The following is a 17,553-nucleotide window of genomic DNA, read 5'->3' on the forward strand; positions in this document are numbered from 1 at the left end:
CCATCAATCCATCCATCCATCTATAATATAGATTAGGGATGGGACGATACGTGATAAAAACACTTGAGATAATCGTATTGTGGAGATTTAATTTATCGTGATATCGTCCTCCATCATGCACTAGGATCAATTCACCTTTTATTTGCCGTGCCTGATATCCAGTACCACTTAAACCCTCTATAATTGGTAAAAGGTACTTATAATATACGTACTTGATAGTCTTTTTTCACTCTCTATCAAATGTCTTTGCCAAAAAGTAGCCGATCTACAAGCTCACAACGCAACGCGTTATGAGCTTATAGATCTGCTATTTTTTGGGTAAATGTTCCATCCAGGATAATGGATTTTGATTATCGCGATAATATCGTAAATCGCGATTTCTTTTGTCTCAATAATCGTGATAAGACATTTTCATATCGTCCCATCCCTAATATAGATTGGATGCAGTATCAACAACGCAGTACAGTAACTGAATACTGTGAAGTGTGTGCGTGCATGCTTGTGTGTATGCGTGCGTATGTGTAGGTGGGTAGCCACTGTTTGTTTTTAAGATAGAAACTTTCCTGAGCCTGCAGGATTGAGACCCAGTGCCCTGTTACCATTTGCCAGATGGTAACAGAGTGAACAGTCAATTCACCCTTTGTTAGCCTCCTGGTTGGTCCCTGACTGACCAACCAGCAGGCTCTATCTGCCTTGTCCCACCCTGGTTCCGCCTTTTTTATGTTGAATTAGCTAAAACATAATTTTTGGAGAAATAGAAACATTTAAAAACATGCTGATTCACTATGCTGCCACTGAGCAGCTCCAATTGACTGAAACAAAGTTTGAAATTAGAATTGAGCACACAGAATAACAATACCAGTAAGACTCCCTAATCGGGAGATAAGCGACCGTAGGTGGACGAATAGGTACCGGCCCCGGCTCTCCCGGACGCTCCTAGGCCGAGTTAGGGCATTTTATGTGAGCTGCAGTGGAGGGGGTCCTCCACTGGGGGCGCCACCACTTTTGCATCCGTTCTGGAGCACCAGGAGTGGGTGGTCCCCAGGAATTCCCCGTGAGCAGCTCCGTGGGGGTGGTCATTTGGTCATTTTTGCACATTTGGTAATTTTTTACACCTGGGGGTCCCCCAGGGACCTGGGGGTCCCTGGAGCTCCGGGGGTCCTTGGAGGTAGTAGTTTGGCAGGTAAGGAGTGTGTGTGCAAAAGTTGGCATGGATGGGGGCAACGGTTGTGGAGATATGAGCAGGGCAAAAGTGTGACGTGTGACGTATGACTCACGGACGGACATTTTTTTACACCTGGGGGTCCCCCAGGGACCTGGGGGTCCCTGGAGCTCCGGGGGTCCTTGGAGGTTGTAGTTTGGCAGGTAAGGAGTGTGTGTGCAAAATTTGGCATGGATGGGAGCAACGGTTGTGGAGATATGAGCAGGGCAAAAGTGTGACGGACTCACTGACTCACTCACTCACAGACAGCCCGTGGAGGTTTTGGTAGTAAATGCGACCTACGGTCTCAATGAAGCAACTGAATTAACATGGCAGTGGATGGAATGTCCCACTGAATGTCCCTCCAAGTCAAAGCAACCAATGGGTGTGGAGAGGGGCAGGACAATGGGCGGGACTTGACAAAGGGTGAATTGGCTGGGGTGACTGGGGGTCCCTGGTGATCCTCCTCTGAGCCTTCACCCTACTCCTCCGGGTGCAGAGGTCCCGCACGGCTGGCAGCTCATTCTACTGTTGTACTGGGCTGTTTTAACCCATTAATAGACCTGAGCCCCATTCCACAAAATGTCTTCTAAATCTGGTGTCTTCAAGGTTTTCAGGCCACGGACCCCTTAGCTGAGAGAGAGATGAAGCAGGGACCCACACGTTCCATGTAGTTTCATCGTTTGACAGCACAATCATCAGTGTATTTTGGATTCATGTCAATTTGTTTTATCAGATATTTAACCACTTGAACCATCAATACTTAATAAACTTGGCCTTTCACTCTGTACTTACTACTTAGTCTGCTCTTTTTCCCCTCTACACCAAACCTCTTTGCTTTGGCTAAAGTTCTCAGAATATGGACGCTAGGGTTCAAGTCCAAGATTACTTCTGAGACTCCTACATTCAATCCCTCATATACTGTGTACACCCCATAACCCAAACTGCACATCATTGGCAACGGGTAAGGACTAGTTTATACATTACTATATTCAAAGATTTGTCACACATTTTTTTATTTTTCTTAAATAGCAGATATACAAGCTCATATAGCGCGGCACAACGTTTATCTGCTATTTTTGAATAGCCAACCAACGTGCTACATTGCTACATAGAAAAAAATCTAAAATGACAGATTTTAACGTCTCTCTGCACAGTCTTGCTGTCATATTTAGAACATCTCCTGTCCTGTACCATGCAGTGACACAGCCACTCAGGACACTCTCAATCATAACCCATGAAGAAGTTGTACTTCATTGCCAGTCTGACAAACGTGTCCTAGTGCACAGCAATGTTCATAATCCTAATTTGTTTGCTCCTCCAGACCTAAAGGCGAACAGGCCGTCTCGGCATCTGGTCGCACATGGTTTGCGCCGCATGAACCAATTAGTCACCACTTTCTTCCCATGGAAGTGCATTTACCCAAAGGAAGTCGAAGCTACTCGCACTCTTCACTAGTTAATGATCATCTGCTTAAATTTAGCTGATAAACTGAGGTTATTATCCTGAAACCACGAACGACGCCGGGGCTCTCATTTCCTCCCTGTAGGCCGCCTCATCATTGCCTGTGATCGTGGCGATGACGGTGGTGGTGTCATCAAAATGTATAATGAATGGAGTTTGAGCCGTGTGCATTTTATGTGTGGGTGTATTTACAGTATGTCTGTCTGTGTGTCCAGACGTCTTATGTCTGTGTTTGTGTCTTAGTGATTTTAGTCTGACATATTTATTGTTGGTGAGCGTGAATGAGTTCACAACTAATCTTGCAGTGAAACTCAAACATTGTAGGTGATGAGCCAAGCGTAGGCGGCCGGTATACAGAAGGCATGAAAGAATATGCAAGTGAGAACAATGCTCGACACTTCCACTGCGCAGAAAGAAGCTTGGGATCTTTGTGAGTCATAATCGTCATTCCGGCTGTGCCGGCTGCGCTAAGCTCACTTCTCAGATCCCCTGCTGACTGGAATTCTACTCAGGTTTCCCCAGTTCCGGAAAATTAAAGTGAAACATGTCACACAGATGACTTTAAGCGGCAATCCCCTCTTTTATTTATTCCTGACTCCCTTTGGGAGAGGTGACATCTAAATCACTGCCCTGCCTTTGGCTTTTAAGAGTCCCTGTCAACCCCAGCCACCCCCCCTCCTCTGATTTAGGGCTGGTGGGTGCCACTGGCATCAGAGTCGGAGCAATCCGTGCTGCATAATTCAACACTGTTCTCAGACCTGTCTCATTAAGGGTCTTGGCTATGGTCCATGCCTCTGAGTATGAGGCTTTGAATGACAGATCTGTAGCCAGGTTAGTAGAGACAAGCACATAACCAGCCTTGTGCAGCCTAAGCCTGAACGTCTTATTCAGCTTCAGCACCTTCCCAACAGCTGGCACGCCCAGCCTAAACGCCAGCTCCAGCCATGTTTCAGCTACCGCAATGGGGGCCCATTATGTTAGCCCAAGCACAATACCCTCTGACTCCAAACCATAATTCCAGTCCCAGTTCACCCTGTACACAATATGCCTTCCGGTTGGTTCCAAGATTTCTAGCGGAAGTGCTGCGTTTAACGGAAGTTATGTCATGCAGTGCGGGTCTGTTTACATTCCCATTGTAGCTCTTAACTCACTCTTAACACATCGGGTGCCCACGTGGTGTCTACAAGTAAATTTCTTTGATGTCGCTGGAGGCCCACGACGCGTTTGACGCGTTGTACAGTAAACTATACTGTACTGTAGCTACTGCACTTGGCTACCGCGGTGATGAAACAAACTCCATTTCCCAACATGCAGCGCGCAATTACGTCACCCGGACGTGCTGTGTGTCTCGTTGACTTCCTGTCTAACGGCTGCACAAAAACGCTGTTTTCTCCTAATCTAGCTTTTAAATCACTTTCATTTCAAAACGGCAGCCTCTTCTACCTGCCGTAACACAAACACTGTGGCTTAGAAATGATAAAAAACGGTCCTGACTGAAAGAAAAGATTTTCGCGAAATAAACAGGACATACTCAGATTACATTTACTCGGATTACTTTTCTCGCCAGTACTCTCGCCGGTAGGTAAAATGACGCGTTTGACGCGCGTTGCCATGGGCACCAGCAAATTAGACGTCAGAGATCACGTGGGCATCCGATGTGTTAATAGTGTAACATCGCCTGAATCAATGTTTTTGTTTGTATATTGTTTATTGCGAGCGCAACCAACGGAGCAGGAGACATAGACCAGATTTTTTGCAGCGGGGAACACGTTTGCAGGAACACCGCACTGTGAAAAAAATACAACTTCCGGAAAAATTCAGCCCCACCTCCTAGAACGGTCTCTGCCTCATATTGTCACCAGGCTTTTCTCTTCGCAGACGAGTAAGCCTGGCTACGCGAGGCTAGTCCCAGTTCCAATATTGACTGTCCTCCAATACGGACTGTCGTTCACCTGCAGATTATGTTACAGCCCCTATCCTCTAAAGCAGGGGTTTTCAACGTTTTCAGGACAAGGACCCCTTAGTTGAGAGAGAGATGAAGCAGGGACCCTCACAAGATTCCATATAGTTTAATTGTTTGACAGCACTATCCTTAGTATATTTTGGATTCATGTCAATTTCAGATATTTAACCACTTGAACCGTCAATTAACTTGACCTTTCACTGTACTTAGTCTCCTCCTTTTCCCCTCTACACCAAACATCTTTGCCGAAAATAGCCGATCTACAAGCTCACAACGGCGAGGCGTTGTGAGCTTGTAGATCTGCTATTTCTGGCTAAAGTTCTTGGAATAATATTATGGACGCTAGGGTTCAAGTGGTTAATATGAAAAAAGAGAAAAAAATGTTTCTATCACACAAAGATTTGGAGGACCCCCTGTAGTAACTCTGAGGACCCCCTAGGGGTCCCGGATCCCTTGTTGAAGACCCCTGTTCTAAAGCTCCAGCTCTAACCCTTCCAAAATCTAGCCCCCAGCACAGTCTCCTCCGTGATGGGTAGAGGTGACTGACTGCCTCAGCCATATGAAGCACACGAGGCCTGGGGTGTCACGACTCGCACACGGCCGCAGGGGAAACAGGGATTGCGACACACGCACTTTGGCAGAATTTCACATGATTCTATCGCACCCACTTTTTCTCTTCTTGTCCCCGAGGTATATTTGCTGCTGAAATGAAGCTCCCAGGTTAATGCACATGAAAACCTAAAACTGCTTGAACAGCCATCCAGCCAATCATAGCCAAAACACTGTATAGCAACTGCATGGGAAACTACAGAGGTAACCACAGTTGAACATTGAATTAAAACGTTTTCCAACTTCATATCTATGAACTGACTTATGCAACCAAGGGCAAGACACAGAGATTTGTTGATATATTGGGGACATTTTGTTATATTTCTTAAAGGTCGCCGGGTTCGAGGGGCACTGAAGAATATGGTCGAGTAATATTACACGGGATTGCAGTGGTTATTATCCTTCAGCCTTTATCTTTACGTTTTAATTTTCTATCTCATGCATACAAATACTGTACTATTGTCGCTGTCGGGTGGCAATTTTGTACAGTACGTCCAAAACCGTAACTTTTCAGTAAAAGAAAAAAAGAACCTGTGTTCCAATGTGGTTATTATTTAGTCACAAGCTCTTTATAATTTTCATTGGTTCAATATTTATAAATCCCACAGACAGATTTACAGTAACCACTTTAATTTTTTAAATTGTTCTAAAATATCCAAACGCGTTGCATGCCGCCGCGTTGCGAGCTTGCAGATCAGCTATGTTTGCACAACACTTGTTGTATGATTAAGTAGTAGAGTATATGTCATACATGTTCATAGGTGTGGAGCCTATCTCCTGTTTCAGGCAGCTTGATGTACAAGCACAACCTCTGGACATGACGCTAGTACAGCACGTGGCTGGGACTTACCCCCAATCCAACCCTTGATGCTGAGTGCCAAGCAGGGAGGCATTAGGTACCATTTGTCTTTGGTGGGGATTGAACCCCTGACCTGCACTCTCGGGGCAACACTCTAACAACAAGGCAACTGAGCTGGTTTGTCATGAAAAATAAAATAGTTGAACAAAACAAAAAAATAAGCAATTTTCTAAATAATTTGCCATGTCTTTGTGGTTAAGTGGTTAAAGTTGCTTCTCTACCACTGCGCTAAGCCACTAGTCAGGGGAATGGTAGTTGTATCTGCATGGATGCACCAATTGCATGGTTTGACTGAGCTGGAGAGTGCAGCTTTATGAGTTGCTTTCGGCATGGCTGAGTATTTCATTAGTGCCAGAGTTGACAGAGGTGGGAGACGCACACTGACCTGCCAAATGAGGGGGGCAGGTGACGATCACAGCTTTACACAGGAAGGAGTGTTTGGCAGTCTTCACCCTGGCCCATTCGCCATCCTGTTCACATGCGCGCGCACACACGCACACGCACGCACAAACACACAGAAAACGAAATGCAATGATTGAGGTGGTTGCAGAGATTTGTTGAGATTTTTTCTTGTTTAATACACAATTTATTTATTTTTTACAGTTATGTATAAACAAATGAATGTGTACTGTATGTCAGCTGACCTCACACTTTTTATGTGTCTATAAATAAATATGAATATATAAATATATAGAAAGCAATGACAAATATAATTTCTCCTTTTCTCTGTATAGGATACATAGTATTAGTATATACAATACTAATAATACAATAACACTTCAAGGAAAAAATAAGCACTCAATCAATTGCTTTTATACGTTTCATTTGTAAGAAAAGAAAAGAACGCGCGTTTGGTAGATGCCAACTGACTTGAAAAGATCAATGCCTTCGTCTGGGTCTCGGTGGTCTACAGTAGCTCAGTTGGCATCTAGAACTGGAGTTTTCATTTATTTCTTTATTTCTTGACTTTTTCTCTTTTTTCTGCCAAATGTTGTTCCCTCCACACACACATGTATTCCCTGTCCCTACTGACCCTTACAGTTAGTCATGTGGGACTGGGTAGAAAACCACATCTCCTCCGTTACACGTGAATTCACAAGCCGTGAATTTTCACCTGACACTGAGGCTACTGAGTTAAGGTGGTTGCACACTGCACTGCATGTTTTCGTTGCGTTTTGGAAATCCGAAAGCCGTAGGCCAGGGAGAGAGAGAGGAAAGAGAGAGAGAGCAAGGGACTCAGTGCGACAGCTGCGAAAATCGGAAAAAATCAACCCTGGTCCGAAAATAAATACGAAACGGGCGGCAGTGTGCAATCGTGATTGACATAACGTGAGGTTGATTTTTGTATTCACGCACTCCGAAATTCACTCCGATATTCGGCCCGAAAAACGCAGCAGTGTGCAAAGACCTTTACACTTGAGCGGTAGCTGAGAGGCAAGGATCATGTGTTCAACCTTTCACTGTGATCGTGGAGAGTACAAAATCACCTCTGCTGTATTCAGCCTCTAAGGCATCCCAAGGAGCCAATTACGATGGAAAATAGTAATTATTCATAACATATTAATTCAACATAGGCTAAAGTATTAGACTAGAGTCTTTTTATGTATTCTATATTGTTGATCATGGGTGGTGCAAAAATCACCTCTGCTGCATGCATTCAGCCTCTAAAGCATCCCGAAGAGCCAATTATGCTGGAAAATAGTACTTATTCGTAACATATTAATGCAACATATTTTTTATATATTCTTCAATAGTGTTGTTCACGGGTGTTTAGCGCCCATAGAAGTTCTGCTTATGATTACAGTATTTACAGGCCTTGAGACCTTGAGAGCGAGCATGGTTATTCATTTTATTTCCTGTGTGAGATCTCCAGGAGGGGTGGTCGCGTGTGCGCACGTGTCATTACTTACATTTTCCTGAACTTTTTATAATGGTAAGACGATATTGCAAATCCTGCTGCTGTGGCACCCTGGGCCAGTGGTTTCTAACTTGTTGTGTCCAAGGCACACCAATAGGCAAGACAAAGCTCAAGGCATTGTTACATTAAAAGCATAAATCAATCATTTCTTTATGATCAGTTAAATTAATTTGATTAAATGTTGCACCCCAATCCATCCATCCATCCATTAGGGCATTCACGAATAGTGATTTTTTGTATTTGAATAATATTCGACCTCAAAGTATTCGAATAGTCGAATATTCGACAGGACTGGCCAAACTGTAAAATATTAAGTAAGCAAGAGGCAAACATTGTGAAAATAGACGATCTACATGCTCACAACGCCTCGCAACGCGAGGCGTTGTGAGCATGTAGATCAGCTATTTTCACAATATTTATCTGCGGAACCGAGTCACATTAAATGTAATACCTACAATTCCAAGTGCTTGTCAGGGTGGGGGTCCCCAGTTCAAATATGTTTATTTTGGGGGTCACAGAATAAAAAGGTTTGAGAACCCCTGGTATAGAGCATTAACCAATTCATCCACCAGGGGCATTGACAACTCATTTTTATGACTTCCTATCTAGCCAAGCTTTATAAACTATATATTTTTAAAACAATAAAAATAAGCGAATATTCGACTTCGGTGAACAACGTCGAATAGTGACTTTGATATTCGAATAGTCGAATATTTGAATATTTGATGAATGCCCTACCATCCATCCATCCATCCATCCATCCATCCATCCATCAATTAATCAAAGAACAGCGGTGCTGCACAATTTTGCGATGCAGTTAAGGAACATTGGACAAGGCTTGAGCTTAGCATCGCATGTGACACTTTGGTCCTCTGAGCTCTCAAGGAAGCAGGACAGTCAGGCGGAACAGACAGTCGGCTCAGTGGAGACGGGCTGTTTCCCCACTGAGGAAGCTGTTATCTCTGTGTCGCGCCTCATCAATCCCTGAATGAGCTGTTACTGTACAGTACCTGCCATATGGCCATCACAGCCGAGCCCAGCCGGACATTCTCCCACCCAACACGCTCTGCCAAGCACTCTGAAAGCTGCTGGGTGCCTCCCTGTGGAGAGACAGATATTACAGTCCAAAGGAGGGCTCGGTACCAAAGGACGCCTTCCCCTAGCCTGCCTGCCTGCCGGGACTACATAATGCATGAGCTTGATATGCCGTGTAATGTAATCATCAAGTCATTATGGGAATCAGAAGACACAAGCACGGATGGAAGTATTGCCAAATCCCATGGCAACAGCTCATGCTTTTTAGTCTGGGCGAGCCCAGATATTTGTCCCAATTTGTAAGAATGTGAACAGACGCCAGATCCAGAGAAATGTTACATACGAGGACAAAATATGTTGTTAAAGAAGGTTAAAGAAATATCGGTGCTTGTCTAAGCCTTCACCAGAGGGGGGCTAAAGCCTGGAGCCATCACTGGCGATATGGAAAAAGTGTTGTCGTTTTAAAACACTTATGCCTCATTTTATACTTTATACAAAAAACAGAAACATAAATAAACACGTGTCAACTTGTATATTGTCACAATATAATATTTTAACAATACGATATTATCGCTACAACATCGATAGAGGTTTCACAGGATGGTCAAAAATCCTGTGAAATTTGATTTTGTCCAGATGGTCCAAACCTTGTGCAGTGTAGTTGTTATTGTATAGTGCTGGCACCCATGTCTGTACAGTAATTGAATTGCATGGTAAACAAGTGTTCAGTATAAACGAATATGACAGAACTCTGTTGAAAAATGCAAGAAATAATGAAACAAACAAGAAGCCGGAAATGAAATGGATGTGTAGGCTACATAATTATGCAGAATGCTAAATACTCTTAATTTATGTAAGATTGATTTCATATTCAGAGCATGTCTGATATTCAAATTAAGGTTTGATTGAAATAGCTTTTCTAGCATGGAATTAGACATTAAGAAAATACGGTAGTATTCTGGAGTGGTTTATTAGAGCATAAATCATGCAGTCAACACATTCTGGTGAATGTACTTCCAGGGCTTAAACCATGCTACCATTTGGGGATACGGAGGAACAGAATGCTACGGCTTCTGCCCAAAAATAGATTTAAATTTCGTACACTTTGGTTCTTTTTATAAATGATCTTTTTTAGAGGACATGTGTGCAGACCTATAAATCCAGTGCTAGTCATGCAGGGTGAAAGGTCTCGATTCAAAGGTAGACACACATACACATACAGAGCGAGTGAGAGAGTGAGAGAGAGAGAGAGAGAGAGAGAGAGAGAGAGAGAGAGAGAGAGAGAGAGAGAGAGAGCATAAAACAACCATGACAGGCAATACACTAAAACAGGGTAGCCCAAACACTGGGTCGGGACCCATTTGTCTTGGACACATTTTTATGGGTCCCTTAATTTCTTGTTTCCTACATTTTTGTTTTTAATTGTTAAATCAAAACATCCCAAGTAATTTCATAAATAAATAAAACTAAAATCTAAGAAACTCCATAAATTAGAAAACAAATGTTTAAGAAGTAGTGAAAATAGCCGATCTACAAGCTCAAAACCGCGTTGTGATCTTGTAGATCTGCTATTTCCACTAGTTTGCGTCCCAGACAAAGGTCTAATTTCTCTTTTGCACCACTGCTCTAAAAAGAATAAGACATCAGAAAATGGTCAAATGGTTACATAAAATAAACATTCTTTTATGCTTTAAGTATTGAAAAATATATTTTGTCAACATTTGACCCGATTCTATAAATGTCTTCTAAATCCTTCTTCTAGATCAGTGGTTCTCAACCTTTTTCATGTTCAAGGACCGCCAAAATCCATCTCAAAATATACCTTACCTTGACCTTGAACTCCTGAGCAGCTCCTGGAGTGCTCTCCAGCAAGGCCAGCAGACCTCCAGCTGCAGTGGCGTACATGAGGAAGTACAGGAAGGACATCTGGGATGGCTCCATGCCAAACACAGCTCTGCTGCTCACCCCCATCAGCTCCTTCAGCTCTGCATTCACGGCACACAGTGAAACTCTTTAGTGCCAATGTACTGTAACTCTACAATGTGCTGTTAACTCCAGAGAGAGTACACATGAAACCAAACAGACCCGACCAAGGGTCACGGATGGACACAAAGAATGTTGGGGGACATAGACTCAGCACAAAAAGAAAGGAAACTTTACTTCGGTCCATTATATCTCCCCTTTAATAATACCAATTTGTATTGTGTTTTATATAATTTTTATCGTTGATTCGTCACCATTACAACGAGATACAGCTTATAAGCATCTGCCATTCGAGGCATGAGCTACACAGCCAAGCGTGTGGGTAGTGGCGACCAAAATGTTGTACTGCTGGCTTTTACCCTTGTTTTGAGCTTAAAATGAAAAAAGTGTAAAAATGGCCAATATGTGTTGTTTTGTTTTTTTTTCCTTATTATTGTGGGAGAGTGCAATCATTCAATGAACCAAGCAACAAAGGTGAACACCAAAAGAACAGTATTGCAGGGCCAGGCTTGCCAGGCCATTTTGACCATTTTTGGAGGGGCGCTAGCTTTCCACACGTTTGGCTGTGTTGCTCATTCCACAAATGCCATATCCTTACAATCTGTACCTTGTTGTAAAGGTGACAAATCAACGATAACAATGATATCAAACAAAATACCATTTGGCATAATTAAAGGGGAGATATAATGAACTGAATGTTGGCACATTTTGGGTCGGCGCTACCCACCTGTTTGGCTGTGGTGCTCATTCCACGAATGCCCGATGCTTACAAACTGTACCTCCTTGTAAAGATGACGAATCAACGATAACAATTATATAAAACACAATACGAATTGGTATTATTAAAGGGGAGATATAATGGACTGAAGTAAAGTTTCCTTTCTTTTTGTTTTTAGTTTAATCGTAAGGAATCGCCCTTTTTTTGTGCCGTGCTGCGAGCTTGTAGATCTGCTATTTTTGAAAAATTGCAGAAAAAAAAAAGTATTTCAATATTTTTGACCCAGATTCTATAAATGTCTTCTATATCCATCCAAGGTTTTTTTTTTAAACACATAGCAAAAATAGCAAATCTACAAGCTCGCAGCGTGGCACTCGGTGCCGCACTGCGAGCTTGTATATCTGCTATTTGTAGTTAAAGTATCAAATAATGGTTAAAGTGGTTCCAGGTATTAATGGGTTAAAATAAAATAATTGATTCATCGAGTAGCATAAATGGACCGGTAAGTCTGATAGGGCTGCAACGGTTAATCACTTTCAACCTGGCTTCCCATTCTAGGTGAAAATGTTCATAAACGTTCTAACTCACTACGCGTCATGTTGTAATCTTGTAGAGCGTCTATTTTCGGCAAAGGGATTTGGTGTAAAAGGACAAAAGGACGTATACAGTACTGTAGATCCCTGTGAGAAGTTTGAACACAGTGTGTATGGTGCATAAATAATGATACCCCTCTGGGTTCTGCTCTGAAACACCTTGGCCCCTCCCTCCCAACCATGATGGATTATCCAGGGGTGAGATGACATTTAACTGCACAGCAAATGACTGATTGTTACAATAACATTTGTGTGCACAAAAAGCAATAACAATTTTAATAGATGCATTTAAGCCACCTCACAGGTTACAGTTTAGGCATTTAGCAGACTCATATTTAGTACAATGTAGTCCTAGTAAACTAGGATCATCATAACACAAGCTACCTACTGTACCTATGTCTTAAGTATCCTAAAACTGAAACAGCCTGCTATTGTTGATTGATTGGCTGCTATAGTCAGTTGAGTGTGTGTGTGTGTGTGTGTGTGTGTGTGTGTGTGTGTGTGTGTGTGTGTGTGTGTGTGTGTGTGTGTGTGTGTGTGTGTGTGTGTGTGTGTGTGTGTGTGTGTGTGTGTGTGTGTGTGTGTGTGTGTGTGTGTGTAAAGGGACTGGGTAGCCAGGGGGAGAAAAGGAGAGATGTCAGGTGCCTTCTTTTGAAACCCAACAGCTTGATATGGTAATTTCCCTCCCTTGTTTATGGATAGGGACCATATATCACATAATGGAGCACTGGAAACTTATGTTGTGTTGTGTTGTGTTGTGTTGTGTTGTGTTGTGTTGTGTTGTGTTGTGTTGTGTTGTGTTCTTATAACAGCCCTTACCTCTAGTCCAGGCATGTTGTTCTATGTAAGAGTGCACGGTCATACTATCCAACTCCACAGCATTGGGGGTCCGGGAAGGGTCCTCAACACACACTGTGGCACAGAGCCTGTCAATCTGATTTTAAAACCAGTTCACACACAAGACAAGGCTACAATACTTACTTTACACACACAAGAAGGCATGTACACATTATGCACACACGTGTAAGTACACACACGAACACAAACTAAAACATACAGAGCCTTTAATTGCTCTTGGGTATCATCAGTGAAGAAAAACATAGGACAGATACAGAACATGGAGATACAGTACAGCTAAATGGGTTTCAAGAAACTACTACTAATAATGATGAGAAAGAGTCAGCAGGTAGTAACACACACTGGGATTAGGAAAGGAGTAACAGACACAGGTATATTACAGAAAATAAAGAAAAAAGCCTGCCTATAGCCCTCAGCACATGGACTGTATACGTACAGTAAAATACTGTACAATATACAGTATTGCCATACATACAGTATGGGCACAGAGTCAAAAAGGAATAATTAGTCCAAGAGCAAATGTGCCATGCAGAGTTATGAGCGCGAGCAACAATCACATTATCTTCAGACATGAGATTTTCTTTCATTTTTTAACGCTGTGGACAAAAAAAGTCCCACTGATATGCAAAATTAGAATACTGATCACAAAGAAAGATAGCAGATAGCACTTAATGTTCTACCCTTCGTTTCCATGTCCTGCTGTGCATTCATTCTGAGGATCCCCTACCTAGATTGCTGCTACTTTGCTGTTAGTGTGATGAATGTGTTTCTGTGGCAACACTTGCAGCCCAAATTCACACGGCATTGCTAATGTAGCATATCATTAGCACGTCCGTTAAGAGACGTATCGATTTGTTGCATGGCGAGGTTGTTGGGACTCCAAAGCAGATTACAAAGACGCGCAGGGGTTGGAAGATGTGTGAATTGGCCTCTAAAGAAATATCCACACAAGCAATTTATCCATTAGAGCCTAATTTATAGTTGCGGCGCCATGTTATCGCACGCCGAAAATAGCTTGCAGAGCTGCTATTTCTGGAGTGTGACACCGGTGTGCAACTAAGCATGAATTACGTGGTTTAAGTGGTGCATCATTAGGTTGCTCCTGCCACTCATGAAAGACTTGAGGTCAATTACAGTGCTTTCTTTTTTTGTCAGTAGACAATCAAGTTAGTCCTCCTGTGATTCGTGACCATAAAGCACTAGGAGGGAGCTGACCCCATCGGGGACATTGACACTGAATGAGCGGTATGTGTGTGTGTGTGTGTGTGTGTGTGTGTGTGTGTGTGTGTGTGTGTGTGTGTGTGTGTGTGTGTGTGTGTGTGTGTGTGTGTGTGTGTGTGTGTGTGTGTATTGCTCACTACGTCACTAAAATTGTAGTTAAACAAGATTTTTTTTTGTGCCCGATATAACATGTCTATTAGTTTGCAACACGGGTGTAGTAATAATAATAATAATAGTTTAGTACCCTTTAGTTTTTTGGGGACATTTTGTCACTGTACAGTGCATGAAATGTGTCCTCTCCATTGAACTCTGCCATTAATACAGCAACCAGTTAAGTGTCTTGCTCAGGGAGGCACACTTCCACACATAGACTAGGCAGGCGGGGGAGCGAACCAGCAACCTTCTAATTACCAGGCGGACTCTCCGCAATGGCCGCAAATACAGTACAAGCATAGCCTACAATTATATTGTTGATTTCGAGCAGAAACCTTGTATCTCCATGTTTCAACCTTTATGCCCCAAAGACAAAGTTGAAATCTAAAACGGACCCTACTGATGAAACTTTTAAATGCTGCCTTAAGTCCCATTTTTATACTTTGGCTTTCTCCTGCTGATAACCGATTTTTTTTACTGCTGCTTTTATTCACTATTTGGGTTTTATTTAATTTGTGTAATTTTATATTACCTTGCATTATTTTAGAACAATGTCTCCAGGCTGATAACTGATGTTTTTACTGCTGCTTTTATTTACTTTTTATGGGTTTTATCGAAATGTTTACTATTTACTGATTACTTTTCCTGATAGTTTCATGTAGCTTCTATTGTGCAGCACTTTGGAAGCTATATAAATAAATTGGATTGGATTAGATATACGTTGAGAGTTTGTAAGTCAGCCATTTTGTGTCTGTGGGTTTTTTAAATATCTAACAATGAAAAGAATTAACAACAGCTTGTGACGTACTGTATAAAACTACACTGGAGAGAAAAGTGTGTTTTATTTTCCATTTCCCGAAAAGTATAATGGTTTTGGATCCATTGTGTGTGTATATACAGCAGGGTTCCCCAATAGGCGGCCCGCGGGCCATTTGCGGCTCGCGGGGGGCTACTGTCTGGCCCACACCAACCCCAGTAATAATGGTGGTATAAGAGCAGCAACAACACTAGTCATACAAGGCCGTCGCACAAAAGTAGTGAAAACAGCAGATCTACAAGCACACAACGCCTCGCGGTAGATCGTCTGTTTTCACTAGTTTAATTAATTTTTAAAATGATAAATGCAAAACAAACGGTTTTGGACATATTTTCACCCGACAACGACGATATCTGAACTGTCGCTGGAGTAGCGGGAACGCCGTCGTCGCCCCCTGCAATGTTGTGGCCCTCAGCTTGGTACCCTAGACATGATTCGGCCCGTGGGGAAAACGAATTGGGGAACCCTGATATACAGTATGTCTTACCTTCCACAGCAACAGAGTGAAGTCGATCATCAGCAGTGGAGACAGGGTGGGGATACTGGTGCTGTAGGTGCGGACTTTGCCATGAAGCCCGCCCATGTGGTGCACCTTCTTGCCTGTGTTGTACTGTGGGTAGACCTCTACATCCAGCTCCTGTATGAGCTCCATGACATGTGTTTGTGTGCTGAAACATAAACACAACAATTTTTAAAATCAATACTTTTATATAGCAAATCGTCACTGTCGGGCAGAAACCTCGAATCTCCAAGTTTCAAATTTGTACGTTCTTTCCCAAAGTAAAGCCCTGCTTCATCATACAAGGCTGTCGCACAAAAGTAGTGAAAACAGCAGATCTACAAGCACACGTGCTTGTAGATCGGCTGTTTTCACTAGTTTAAGTCATTTTTAAAATGATAGTGCAAAACGAACAGCTTTGGACATACAAGGTTTTCACCCGAAATGCAATGCTTTACAATACGCATAATATATAATAATAATAATATATGCCTCATTGATTGAAATAAACCAAGATTAGTTCCATTTGTGGGGGGGGGGGGGGGGAATAGAAAGAAAGAATAAGTGCTATTCAGATGAAAGAAGCCAGGGTCATGATTTGATAACAAAATAAAGATAAATATAAACTCCTGGAGGCACTATACAGAAGTATAAAAAAAACACGTTCAAGTTTCTTTTATCCCACTATCTTTTTGAATCTGTAACCTGAGGAATTCAGTTTTCTTCCCAGAAATGGCACCTTTTGCTCTTTCTTTTGTAAAATGTACCAGTTATATAATACAGGTGTGTACTGGAAGCTCTCTCATGTCATGCTGTGTACTGCGTGGTTCCCAAACCTTTTAGGCTAAGGGCAGCCCAGTAAATAACATTTTCATCCACGGCACCGATTAATTACATTGTAACTTTATAGCACCTTACTTTTTTGTCATATTTCGGTACGAAAATATGTAAATCTTTCCCAGAAAACTTGAGAGAATATCTGTGTCCATTAGGACAGATTGAAAATAACTTTACACTTGACATGGACAAAGCTACTCAACCTCTGTACTTTTCAAATTTACTCCACTACAAGTAAAAGTAGCTCAGTCAAAATGTTATTCAAGTAAAAGAACAAAAGCTAATGCTTTTAAATATACGTAATTATTCAAAAGTACATGCTTTCAAATACTTAAGTGTAAGTAGGCCTACAAGTAAAAGTAGGAGTAATTATTTTCTTTTCAAGGCATTGCTGTAATGTTTTCACAATGAATGTATAGAACCTTGTAAGCAGAGACGTAGTTTGTCTTCGATAAACACACTAAGTATTCGAAAATGTATGTTTGTTTTGTCAGTGTGCACGTGTTTTTCATTCCCGAAATCTCAAACATGGATACAGGGTGTTCTTTGAGGTTTGTTTGTCAGGCTGATTCAGACGGTTTCTTCGCCTGCTTTTTGAACGTCTAACCGCTCCTACGTCTGGCTTTCTGGGTATGAGTGTCCCTATGAGCACGGAACTCCATGTATGGAGATAACTAACATGAGTCAGAACGGCCCACACAAGGAGACATGCATGTGTGTCGTGTTTGATACCATGTCAAGGAGGTGAGATCTTTTTCATTACATTTTGTTTTGAGTTGAAACAGTGTGGTGGAAGAGGGATATACTTATATGAGTAGGTTTGTC

General features: G+C 42.2%; 1 protein-coding gene across 3 annotated transcripts in view; it reads right to left on the reverse strand.

Annotated features, from left to right (window-relative positions):
• LOC308300086 (putative flavin-containing monoamine oxidase A) overlaps positions 1-17,553 on the reverse strand; it is a 599,107-nt gene that overhangs the window by 571,953 nt on the left and 9,601 nt on the right. For all 3 annotated transcript variants that reach the window (XR_013962799.1, XM_080743855.1, XM_080743856.1), the window contains 5 exons: positions 15,880-16,060; positions 13,163-13,277; positions 10,877-11,034; positions 9,025-9,114; positions 6,482-6,566 (listed from right to left, as the gene is read on the reverse strand). Coding sequence is in view for 2 of the 3 variants with exons in the window: in XM_080743855.1 (XP_080599981.1) it covers positions 6,482-6,566; positions 9,025-9,114; positions 10,877-11,034; positions 13,163-13,277; positions 15,880-16,060 (629 nt within the window). In the remaining variant the exon portion in view is untranslated. The remainder of the gene's footprint in view (positions 1-6,481; positions 6,567-9,024; positions 9,115-10,876; positions 11,035-13,162; positions 13,278-15,879; positions 16,061-17,553) is intronic.

Source organism: Nannobrachium achirus, assembly GCF_963921795.1.
Source record: "Nannobrachium achirus genome assembly, chromosome: 15".
Classification (NCBI taxonomy): domain Eukaryota; kingdom Metazoa; phylum Chordata; class Actinopteri; order Myctophiformes; family Myctophidae; genus Nannobrachium; species Nannobrachium achirus.